Below are 12,224 nucleotides of genomic sequence, written 5' to 3'. Positions count from 1 at the left end.
TGGAAGGTTTCAATTTCACGTCGGAGTGAGAAGTGGGACAAAAGTCGCAACGTTCCGTTTTGTTCAATGGAATGCAGAATCTTTTTCGTTTGACGTCCTGAGTCCTCAGAATTTCAATTTTTATGATCTGCTGGTCATAACATAAACACAGGTGCTCTGAAAGTAACATAAATCAATTTAATATAATAAAAAACATTTCGTTTTGAAATTTTAAATTCCACTAATCGATATTGTTTGAAGTAATTTAAATGTATCAAACGTTTTTGACATAATATTTCATCTGTGGCATTTATATTGCTGTGACATTTTCTTGTAAATTGAGCTGTTCAAGGATCTAGTTTTAAGTGATCGTTCTTTTAATTGCACTGCAGGTAATTGCAGCAATGTTGAAAAAACATAAATGTACTTTGAGCCTTGGTAAGGAAAGATGATAATTACCTTATTACTTATTACTAGCAAATCCTTTACAAACTAGGGTATTATTTGTTTGACATATTTTTTCGTTCGTTTAACACCAACAGATATAGACAAGACAACTCAGAAAAAGAGAAGCATACAATACAACATTGCTCAGTTGACTCGCAAAGCATGCTTGATCTCCCAGGATCATCCGAACACGTTTGACCATTTCAGAAGCGATACTGCAGTGACAGCAGAGCAGCAGCGGCAGTTGTTCGAGGGAGACAGCTATGTCATACACCCTTTAAGTCTCTTCAGGTCATCTAAGTCTTAAAATGCTGAAAGACCAACGCTTTTAGCTTCAATGCTAGTCGTTGGACGATCTTTCTACTGATACAAAGAGACATAGAGCCTTTTACTCCAATCTCTGAACTTGTAGCATACAGTAAATTCAATCATATTATTATATTTAGTCTATAGATTTAACAAGTCAATACTATAATTAAGTTAGGCTTAATCGTAATTCGTCAGTATTTTTGGTGTAACAGTTCTGCCTTGTTGGCGCGGCTTACAAATAAACATCACTATTTTAGTCTTTATTGGGATGGTGTGATGACTGTTTTGAACGTACTACACATGTGCTGCTCCACCTTCCGCCTGTGCTTCGTCATCGACTACCCGCACCCCCCACAACTCCACAAAACTGATATATTTATGCTATTCCTAAACCTGTTAGCTTTATTGGATACGATTATCAAATTCAATACTGGTTTCTTCCAAGAGTCCATTCGTAATGTAGTTATGCTTAGAAAACAAATTGCTTGGTAAGATTTGGTTTTACATATTCTTGCTCTTCTTTTTCTATACCATTTAATGAATCTTATTTCCCTCTATTAATATATTTTAGCTTTAAACTGTCCACTTTATGTTTTTATTTTCATTAGCTTAAATTATTTCAATATATAAGAGAAATGTAAATGATTTTAGCCGATACCTCCGTTACAAATTTTGGATAGACTTTTTATCGTGTGTGCCATTACAATTCATATTATTGATTACCGGAAACAGAATGAGGCGCTTCCATTTATTAGCACACCTTCTTCCTCTCCTGAGAATAGTAAAACTTAGATCAACTATAACAAATTTACACACTGTCGTAAAGGTATGTACCTATCGCTTTATACTTACACACTTTCACACTCCTCATACAATATAAGATACTTTGCGATGAATGATAGAATTAGTAAAAAATTAAAACATTGGTAAAAACTGCATTTATTATTAATATAGTAGCTTAAATTTAAACGCTTGTTGAAATTCAACCGAATATAGTTTACCAATAATACGTTTTTAATTTAAAAACTTGCAGATTTTCACGTTGTCATTTGTCTGGCATCGATCAATTCACCATTTAATATTGTTTGCGGTGTCGATGCATTGGTCCAGCTGCTTCCTTTACACTCCTGTTGTATTCACATATTATTGTAAGTGTGAAATAAATGGTTTTATATTTTTACAACAATTGAATTTAATTCAATCCGCTTACAGGGACTGGGAGTATTCCAAAAGGTTATAATACATTTTTGAAATCGACCGAAGCAGATGCAGATGGCGACATAACTAAATTTTCTATCTGCCAGAAATACCTACAAGCATTTTTTGTTTGTCTATCCACCTTTTTTGGTAAGCAATATTCGATCCCATTCTTGGCTTTTCTATGTACTTACTATAAAAACGAACTCGATTCCACCGCCCCGTAAAGTTGGTTACGGGGCGCACGATCAACTTTTAATGTTTCGTTTATAGTTTCAAGAACTAGGTATCGGTCCAAGGAATGCTATAAATTGAGATAACAGTTACCTTATGGCCATTAGCCTCTATAAGTAACTGAGTTGAATGTTAGTAAAAAGTGTCATCGAATGGACCAGAATATTTCACATTAGCATTCGCTGTCCTCGTCTGACAAATGATGTTATGCGTTAACTCTCTTTCATTCTACCTTAAATAATTATCATCTATAACAGCAGGAACCCTTATTTGCGATTTAACTAGGCACCCTTACGAATATTAATAGAAAAAAATTAGCTTCAATTTGATATATAAGTAATAAATGTACGTTATAAACGTATAAATGTATCGAAATCATACCTGGCCACGTAGAAGTGATTTTTTTAAATCTGTATGTATGTTGTTTTTTTTTTATATTATGGCAATAGTTTTAACTTTATGCCAGTTTCAATGTGTATGTTGTAGCTGTGATGTACCTAGACGATATTTTATTTAAACACCAAGTGAACTAAATGTTTTCCCAAAAATCAATTCAAAATAATTTAATCAAAAATACTAGCGGCCAAATTTTGATCGGCAACTTGGTCACACATTCTTCTAATTGTAAATATACATAAAAATATATAATATTTATATTATATAATATACATTGATTTTAGCAAATAACCGATGAGCGCATTAATCCTGCACCCGCATCACGTACTATTAATAAAAGAGATACATATAAATTAAATTCGGTTGGGCCGATGCCATTAATTACCGTCAATCAAAAATCCCGTAGAACATGGACGCTCTTGTAGGTAATGACAATCGCAATCGGTCGTTTCGCGGGGCTCTATATATATATATATATATCTTCACTTAGTACATATAATAATAATATAACATAATAAAACATGGCGAAACTGTATTAATTTAAGCCATAGTACGAGGTAACTAATGCTTCGCCTCTCCCAATATTTTATTAGTATTGATATGTGCTATAATAATATTTATTTGTTATGTGAAACAGGTACAGGGTTTTCTACGTACAAAGTTAACAATGCCGACGAATTTGTCATTCATTCTTGCATTATACTCTATGCCTCATTGTTTATGGTTTATACAGTAGGTGAGTGTCCAGCAGGTTACTGTAAAACAATTTTGTTTTGTTTTGCTATTATTAAGGGACGGTACAAATACATTTTGAAGTAAGAAAAATATTTATCAATTGTAAAAAACCTTTTACCATTTTAGTATTCCTGTTGAAGATTTACATGACCCAATATAATTCAACGATGCGTTACAACGGTCTGATTAACCAAGTAGAGGTAATGAACCTCAATTGTTTCATGCATCAAAATAAATTATTCTTTTAATAAATGTTCCGGTTTGCATTTTAGGCATACATGCAGCAAAAACAATTCCCTAAGCCGTTGAAGGAACGAGTATTCACTTTTTACACTTACAAATACGAAAACAAATATTACAAAGAAGATGCCGTATTAGATTGTCTCTCGGGTAAATAAAAACGGTTAACTTACCCTTGTGGCGTTGATTAAAAAGATTCTTAACAACAATGGAATATCCACAGAGCAGCTCGGACACGAAATCGTAATGCACACCTGCAATAGATTTATCCAGAAGGTAAAGCTGCTGAGGGGTTTGGCCGCCCACCTGATGGGCGAGCTGATGAGCTACCTGAAACCCGAGGAGTACCTCGCCAGCGACCTTATTGCTCGGGCGGGCGACATTGGAGATTGCGTTTATTTTATTGCTTACGGCACTGTTGCTGTTTACTCCTTGAAAGGAGCAGAGGTTTGGTATACTCTAAACAACGCTCCAACTCCTTTCACTTGACCGTATTCAACGAAGAGCGGTTCGAATCGTCGACGACCAATCTCTTTCCGAGCGGCTTGATCCCTTGGCGTTGCGTAGAGATGCGGGATCTCTCTGCATCTTCTACCGCATTCACCGTGGAGAGTGTTCGGATTAATACCTGCAGCTGACTTTCATCATCACCGAACGTTGTGGCAGAATACGAAATTCAACCCGTATCACCTCGCCGTCCGTCGTTCCACGACTGAGCGTTTTTAAAGGCAGTTTTTTGCACGCACCACCACTGTGTGGAACCAGCTGCCTGCTGAAGTATTTCCGAACCATTTCTACTAAGGGTCCTTCGAGAAAAGAGCGTACCAATTCTTAAAAGGCCGGCAACGCACTCGTGAGCCCTCTGGCATTGAGTGTCCATGGGCGACGGTATCACTTAGCATCAGGTGAGCCTCCTGCACGTTTGCCTCCTGTTCTATTAAAAAAAAACTCACAAGCCGCTTTCCATTCTTTAAGAAAATGCTTCTTCATCAGCGGTAATGGGATGGGATAGTACTTAAATGCAATTTTCTATTCGCCAACTGATGAAACGGCCATCATCATTCCCAAAAGGAAAAGTTTTTACTGTTTTCATGGAAGTGATTTTGTAAAATATTTTCCTACTTAGATAACGCATTTAGAGGATGGCGATCACTTTGGCACGGTTGCAATGCTGATGAAGGACTCGAAGCGAATCGCAACAGTTGTCGCCGTTGAGATCACTCACTTATATCGATTGGACGCCATTTACTTCCGGTTCGTTTAACATCTTTAATATAGGTACTTATTTGGCCGTAAATTCTGTTACTGTATAAAAGCTGATGAAGTACAGCTCAGTAGCTGAACTCAACGAGCTCGTGAATGTAAACCTGTAAGCGGTTTTACGGTCCGGTTACAAACGGCGACGATGCAGAAGACACAAAAAGTATGATGAAACATGTTCTTCCTTATACATGTTTATTAGATCTTGATTGTTTGTCATTGTAAAGCTTGTCCTTAACACAGATTATTTTAAACTACATACTTAAATATAAATTGTTACTTTTCAAGTGGTGTTTCGTTCTTGGGTCAGCGGGATGATTTAAATATTTGTGAATATTATTTTCACTCTACATTAATCAACTAAGTTGTTACTCCGACATTTCGACCTTGCTTTGCACTTGCTGTCTAATCTTTGTATCAGTTGATGAGAAACTAAATGTTGAAAAAACTATGATTGAAAATCCCCCAAGCTTCAAATCTAAAGTGAGGAACCTTGACTAACTGTGAGTCAAACTAGCAGCTAGCCAGACCAGAAATAAATTATTAGTATTAATTTTATTTAGGACAAACTGAGCCCTAAAGTTTGCTTTTTCATATTACTATTTTATATCCAGATACCTTTTTTGTCAAAACATAATTTTGTGATCAGGTAAAAATGTATATAATGAGAAAGTGATTATAGAAATCGTTACAAATATCGGAGGCCAAGCTCAAAGGTTGCAGCACCATTTTTTTATATCTGTATCTAAAAATATTTGTCTCCAAAACTGTCATTTAGATTAATATTTAATTTGCTGATATATTTTTAGCCAGTACCTAATGTCCAATAAGATCATCCGGGAAAGAGTTGAGACTAAGGCTTCAAAGAGAATGCATGTGACAGTCTTGCTAGATGAAGAGTTCCGTAGAAAACAAGAGAAGAAATGGGAAGATAATATTGTGTTTAGTCATGATTTTACTTAGACAGCTTTATAGAAAACAACATTTATCAAGGATTCATAAGGGCATCATCAAGTTCTCCAAAGATTTTCATTGTCATTTGAATAGTTATTAATAAATCCAATTATTATACAAATTACTTTTATTATAACTTAAAAATACACATACAATAAGACTGCTTGCATAGGTTTATAGAAACCGGTATGTGCAGATGGCTTAATTCTAGACATATATGCCTACCCAAAGTAATAAAAACAAGATACCAAACCCTGAAAACAAGGATGCTACCAATGATAACAGGAGCTCCTTAAATAAATCTCTGGAACTCTTTGTGCTTGTAACTTCATACACGAAGAACCACGCTGTAAAGAATATTCCAATGCTTAAGAGAAGCAGAGTAAGATGCGGAAACACTGCAGGGTTGATTGGAGATACATGACGAACCATTGATTCTATTTCCAGCTAAAACAAATACTCGATTAGACTATGACCTAGCTTAAACAAATAACTTAAATCAGTTTAAATACTTACACTCATCTTTTAAGCTGTATTCGTTTTAACAAAGCGTCCAACAAATAAGAAATACCGAAAACGCGGATCCAATAAACTTTGAAAACGTATTAACTTTTTTTTTTTTTGGAGTTTATGGCCTGGTATCTAGACCTTTAGGCCAAAACGTCGTATGTATTAACTTATAAGTACTTAACTGAACAGACTAAAATATTCTAAAGATTAAGAACACAGCTTAAGAATAATGTAAACCTTTAAAAGACAAACACTCAAATTCTTTACATATATTAAAAATAATAGGTGCAAACGCCCTTCCATAAAGTTTTTTAATTTAATAAAATTATCAGCTTATATTGATCCGCCTCTCAAAACAGGTAGAGTGTACAATGTACATGTTACACGCTCATAATTCTTTGACAGTAACGCTACGAGTGTTTAATTCTCATGCAACTAATATCTAATCTGTGCTAGTTACTGTGCGTTGTCTTGACAGTGACACTATATTTCTTAAAAAAATCACCATAAACCTTATTCTTATTCAAGTTATTCATATTTTATAATTACTTAAAGCTATGTATAATGTACTATGTAGTTGTAGTTGGTACTTTTTTATTTTATAGGTTGGTCGTAAATCTTGTATATAATAATCATTTAAAGAAAACCCAATTTAGGAGATATTGTCTCCTCAATGTTTTGTTATAAGTGCACAAATCTTTTCGAATTATAGTGAAAATATGGAGACCAAACCTACCACAAAAGAAAAAGTTATGTCCTATGAGGAAAAGTCAGTGGGTTCTACACCGTTTTTCAAATGTGAGGCTTGCCCTTACATGGCATTAGCAGTAGACGACATAAAATTTCATCTCTTTACCGTTCATCCTGAATTAGCCAAGAAAAATGGTCTTGCTGAAAATATTCAAATCAACTGCCCGGGTTGTTCAAGTATATTTGAAGCAGAGGAAACGTTGAGAACACATCTACGTAATCATCACAAAATGGGATTTAAAGATGTCAAAAAAATGGTTAAGAGCCTCATACAAATTGCTTTAAAAAATGTGAAGTTAAAAAAAGATGTACCTTTAACATGTAGACTCTCAACAAAGGATGCAACTGGAAAGATACCACAGGTAATAGAAATAGTGCCAGATGCATTAAGCACAATTAATGAACAGTTACCTAGGGGTGTAGCCTTCATATCTGTGGATGAATTACATAAAATGAGTACTCCTAACTTTGAAAAGATAGACCCAAAGGATGTTATACAAGAAGCCAGCATAAATATTGTATACACTGAAGAAGTATCTACACAATTTGTTAATATGCCTAAGGCAAGTAATGCAGGGCCATGCAATCTTGTTCAAATGTCCAATGTACCCCCAGATTTAATATCATCAATTCAACCACAAAATAATAATAACATGATTGCATCTAAAGATGATATTCTACATCCAGATACTACAAAGCCATATAAGTATAAACCAAAAGATACAGATGTTAATCCTAAGGAGCTAGGAATATTGTGTTCTGTAAATAAATGCCATATACGGTTAAAAGATCCTAAGATCATGGCATATCACAGGAAGTGTCATCATAATGGCCAACTTCGGTGTCCTGAGTGTCTTATAGTATTTGCAACGGCTGAACCGTTACACTCTCATCTATGGAAATCACACTCAATAGATTTAGAACTACCCACCTGTGATATATGTGGATATAAAACCTTCAAACGGTACAGATTGATAAATATACACATGAAATGTCACAAAAAAATCAGGGCTTACCCATGTGAGTACATTGAAAGGATGTTTTTTTGGTCCTTTTTCTTAAATAACAGTGGTGTAATATTAACCTTAGAGACATTTAAATACAATATCTAGGGTTGAATTCTTCTTGCCATCAGCATTGCCACATTAGTGAATTTAATATAATATGTGCAAATTACAGGTACAGTGTGTTCAAAAGCTTTTAAAAATGCTAATCAATTATACAAACATCGAATAATTCATAAAAAGACCATGCAATGTCACATCTGTAAGACTGAATTTTCGAACCAACAGAGGCTACAACTACATATCTCTGCTGTCCATGACAAAATAAAGCCATTTAAGTGTAGCCATTGCGATTATTCCTGTGCAAGGAAAGAGGAGCTGAAATTACATATCAGATCTCATACAGGCAAGAAAATATTTTTGGTTATAAAGATAGCTTTAGTTGTGATAATTTATTTATTAAAGCTTTTAGTTTCAGTCAGTCATGCTTAGTAGATATACATATGCTCTAGCGGTTTTTTCAGAAAATTTTAAGACTCACTCAATGGAAGCTCTTAAAAGGGATTTTCTTGTTTTGCAAAATTTTTCATCAATTACCTACTCACATTTGTCATAGTGTGTATACATATTTTTTGATTCAGTAGTTCCTGAGATTATCGCGTATCATAGAATCGTCAGCCTTATAGTATTAGTATACTCTATATCCATATCTGAAAATTGGTAGATTGTGTGACTTTATGCCAGCTAATTTGTATTTTAGGAGACAAGCCATACGCATGTGACCAATGCAGCTATCGATCGGGTGACCACAATGCTATGAGACGGCACAAACTGGGCCACTCCAACGAGAGCCTCTACAAGTGCAAGTACTGCCCCTACAGCACCATCCAGTCCACGATGTTCGCTTTCCACATGCTGTCCTCTCACCCGGACGTGGACTCGGGAGAGGTTCACTGCTGCCTTTACTGTCCTTTCAAGACGGTAAACAAAGACAAGTACGCAGTGCACCTCAGCACTCATACACACGCCAGTGAAATTGAGAATGGAGTCGTTCAGCGAGATATGAAAAAAGACAAAAGTAAGAGCTGGACCATTCCCAGTGAACACACAAAAGCGACTGCCGATGAAAATAGAAATAAACCAAATGAAAACAAAGATGCAGTGAACTCGATTCCCATTGAAGTGTACGATTGTGATAGTCTTCCAGACAATATGCCGTCGGACGAAACCGCATCCAACTTTAGTGATCGGGACATGGTGACCGACTTCAGCAAAGAAGACAACAATTCAGATTGCGTCATTTCTGACAGTCTGAACATTATCGAAAGACATCAATTTACGTCGCAAAATCCTATTAAACTGCCGTACGAGAGCACGCAAACGAACCTGCATTATCTCGGCAGTTCTCTCTCAATGGACCCAAGTTTACGCCCGAGCGTCAACGTCGATTCCCTTGCCCCCAATCACTCCTCGATGTCGAGTGGCATCAGCAACAATATAATGGCCAACCTACCCATACGGTTGCCCCCGGTGCCGATATCTTTGCGGAATAATATAACACTGAAACCGATGGGCAAGATATCTCTTCCCATGCCTAAAGTGACCGGACCAATTATTACACCGACGCAAATTCTACCCGTTCCCTCCTCCTGCCATTCTCCTATCGACGTATTGAACGACAACGAAGGGCTACCAAGAAAAAAAGCAAAGATATCCGTTAAAAGCAACCTGATACTTAAAGGTCCAGATCAGGTTAACATGTTCCATTCTCAACAAAAAATGGCTTTTAAACAGCTGGAAAATAACGAAAGATATGGGCTCGGCAGTCCCGTTACATTCAACAATCTCATAACTACACAATTTATGCAACTACCCCCCGAACCGGTGTTGAGCGAATCTCCAGCCAATATTTTGAACTATAGTCAAGACAACTTGTTGGGGGACGCGGCCCCTCCTTCCGTTGGCGACGAACTCACGAATGACCCACAAATATTCTCATTCAACCAACAAATGAACGTGAACTCGTTGACCATGCTGCCTCCTGTCCAGAAAATTCAATCGAACGATCCCAGCTACATTAAACTCGAAGGTACCATAAAGCAGAACACTCAATCTCCAAGTTTAGAAAGGATGTGCACTGCGAACCTGTTAAACGGCCAGGCCTTAAGCATAGAGTACAAAGCTTCTCCACCTTTAGAAGACATACACAAAAACATAAGCGAAATAAAGAACGAGGTGAAATCGGATACGTTTTATAACATTCCTCTCAACAACAGCGCCCCCAATCCGCCCATCGATCAATATTTGATGGACAACTTGCTCTCCGAGCAGTACTCGAGTCACTTAGACCTAGCCACGGCCGTGATGCCGGATCTGCCCGACCAAAGTGACGTCATAGAAATCGACGACAATTCCGACGATAACAAACTATTGTCGCGATTCGATGTGAACTACGCCCTCGAGTCGCTTTTCTTGATGCACAATGATTTCCATTTCTTAGAGAACGACGGAAACACCTCCGAAACAGTCACCGAAGTGAACAGAATGGTGCCAGGGCCGGAGGTGCCCACGACCAATCAGAAAGAGGCGGACGAAACGCAGAACGACCTCGAACTTCTAAATTGTGTTCAGGGAAAGAGAGATCCCATGATGAACACTTCGGTCAGGCCCTCGACGAATAAAATAAACGTCAAAAATATAGAATTAATGAAAAATTAAAATGATATATTGAGTAGGTAAAACGTATACTATTTGCCTAAATAAAGACTGTTGTTATTTATTTAAAAAAGTTTAATCATTGCTTTTAAGATAAATAGCTATAAAGTCTTGGCTATCGCGGACTTCCTGCGAATCCCACAAAGTCCACTCCGGCCCGACGTCTTCGAAGGGCTTCGGGTTCGTATGAACGCCGTGTTTGTTTGGCCCAATTATAATTAGTACGCGACCAGAAAAGTACTTTAAATAGCCTCTAAAAGCATCGCCGTCGTTAAAATAACAAAATAATATAGCCGTAGAGTCGGAATTGCTCAAAATATGAATTGTCTCTTTGTCCAAGGCCGGAGACGTGATCAGGAAGTCGATAAAGGTAGCCGGGGCATATTTACTCTTCCACCAAGTACCGTCCACCTCTATGCCTCTCACTGGTATGCCTGAAAATTACACAAGTTTATAAAGCAGTTAAATGAAATATATTAAGAAAAAAATATAGACCAACCGACCAGTGGCTTGGCTCAGTATCCATTCCAATAAGCCACTTCCGCAGCCGATACTCAAAACTTGGTCGCACTTTAGTTTTGCTAAATTTCTATTAATAAATTGAAAATTATCTTCGCTCGGAAACACCCATGATAACGTGTTTCTCACTGGGTCGCTGTGGTACTTCTTCACTATTGATTTCCAGTCACCCTTATGGAACAGTTCGACAACTGTTGACACAAACTGGTCTTCCATGGCCCAAGTTTGTTTAACTAACTTTACAAAATGAAATTAAATAAATATATTGCTACAAAGTGTTACGTTTTCTTAACATTGACACTGAGCAGAGTTAAAAACTACGTACGAGCGTTTATAATCTATGCACGCAAAAATAACAACAGGGTTGAATTAAAAATATAAATACACAAAACAATCTATTTGTTGGTTTTATGGCTTTCTTGCGTAGGTGTTAACTTACCTTAACTTGGAATTTTCGAACACAACACGTAAGGACACAGAAAAGGTTTATAATAAAGGAGTAGAAATAGCATGCATAGCGCATTAAAGAAATAAACTATTTAAAGTAATAGGAAGAACCATTTAGATTTTAGGCTATTACTTACTGAAATAGGATACGATAACGAAAGCCTGTTGAGAGAGATAAGTATATCAAATGTCACAGAGTTTTTGTCCAGAAAGATATAGGTTTTACGTGATTTTCACTAAGTATGATGTGATTGTGATAGCTAATATAATAAGTAATTCTAGCCCATTATTTAGTTAGAACTCAATAACAGATAACGTAAAATTTTATAGTACCATTGAATTTTCAATACCTAATATTTATTTAAGTATTAGTCGATCTTTATAGTGTACCTATAGGAATTTCAGGCGTAGCCCCTTGGGCAGGAAATACGAAATCCCTAGGAAAGTCTAAGGGTGCGTACAGACTATGTAACATGTTATATAACTTGTGTTTTATAACACGTCCACATTATGTAACCTTGTTATTCA

General features: G+C 36.5%; 4 protein-coding genes across 10 annotated transcripts; 2 read left to right on the top strand and 2 right to left on the bottom strand.

The window, feature by feature from the left end:
• The first annotated feature begins 280 nt into the window (after positions 1–280).
• On the top strand, positions 281–5,878 carry LOC125049544 (potassium/sodium hyperpolarization-activated cyclic nucleotide-gated channel 3-like). 7 transcript variants are annotated; one of them, XM_047648900.1, is made up of 11 exons: positions 293–417; positions 522–1,223; positions 1,387–1,561; positions 1,769–1,883; positions 1,948–2,082; positions 3,200–3,298; positions 3,424–3,497; positions 3,570–3,687; positions 3,761–3,984; positions 4,664–4,791; positions 5,607–5,776. In XM_047648900.1, the coding sequence occupies exons 2-11, from the start codon at positions 1,012–1,014 to the stop codon at positions 5,758–5,760; spliced, it is 1,434 nt and encodes a 477-aa protein (XP_047504856.1). In that variant the 5' UTR covers positions 293–417; positions 522–1,011; the 3' UTR covers positions 5,761–5,776. The 7 variants fall into 7 exon arrangements, with proteins under 7 accessions (XP_047504859.1, XP_047504861.1, XP_047504856.1 ...); XM_047648901.1 differs by having other exon boundaries at positions 294–1,223; XM_047648903.1 differs by lacking the exons at positions 3,761–3,984; positions 5,607–5,776 and having other exon boundaries at positions 281–417; positions 4,664–4,907.
• Positions 5,863–6,423, bottom strand: LOC125049545 (transmembrane protein 258). The gene is made up of 2 exons (XM_047648907.1): positions 6,268–6,423; positions 5,863–6,198 (listed from the first exon to the last, which is right to left on the bottom strand). The coding sequence occupies exons 1-2, from the start codon at positions 6,271–6,273 to the stop codon at positions 5,959–5,961; spliced, it is 246 nt and encodes an 81-aa protein (XP_047504863.1). The 5' UTR covers positions 6,274–6,423; the 3' UTR covers positions 5,863–5,958.
• Positions 6,424–6,786: 363 nt separating this feature from the next.
• LOC125049441 lies at positions 6,787–10,794 on the top strand. The gene is made up of 3 exons (XM_047648745.1): positions 6,787–8,031; positions 8,191–8,421; positions 8,776–10,794. Exons 1-3 carry the CDS (start codon positions 6,981–6,983, stop codon positions 10,731–10,733), a joined length of 3,240 nt encoding a protein of 1,079 aa, XP_047504701.1. The 5' UTR covers positions 6,787–6,980; the 3' UTR covers positions 10,734–10,794.
• On the bottom strand, positions 10,788–11,570 carry LOC125049443. The gene is made up of 2 exons (XM_047648746.1): positions 11,234–11,570; positions 10,788–11,164 (listed from the first exon to the last, which is right to left on the bottom strand). Exons 1-2 carry the CDS (start codon positions 11,463–11,465, stop codon positions 10,806–10,808), a joined length of 591 nt encoding a protein of 196 aa, XP_047504702.1. The 5' UTR covers positions 11,466–11,570; the 3' UTR covers positions 10,788–10,805.
• Between the last annotated feature and the right edge of the window lie 654 nt (positions 11,571–12,224).

This window comes from Pieris napi, chromosome 5 (genome assembly GCF_905475465.1).
Source record: "Pieris napi chromosome 5, ilPieNapi1.2, whole genome shotgun sequence".
Lineage (NCBI taxonomy): Eukaryota > Metazoa > Arthropoda > Insecta > Lepidoptera > Pieridae > Pieris > Pieris napi.
The sequence above is the reverse complement of the archived record's forward strand: the minus strand, read 5'-3'. Positions and strand labels throughout refer to the sequence as shown.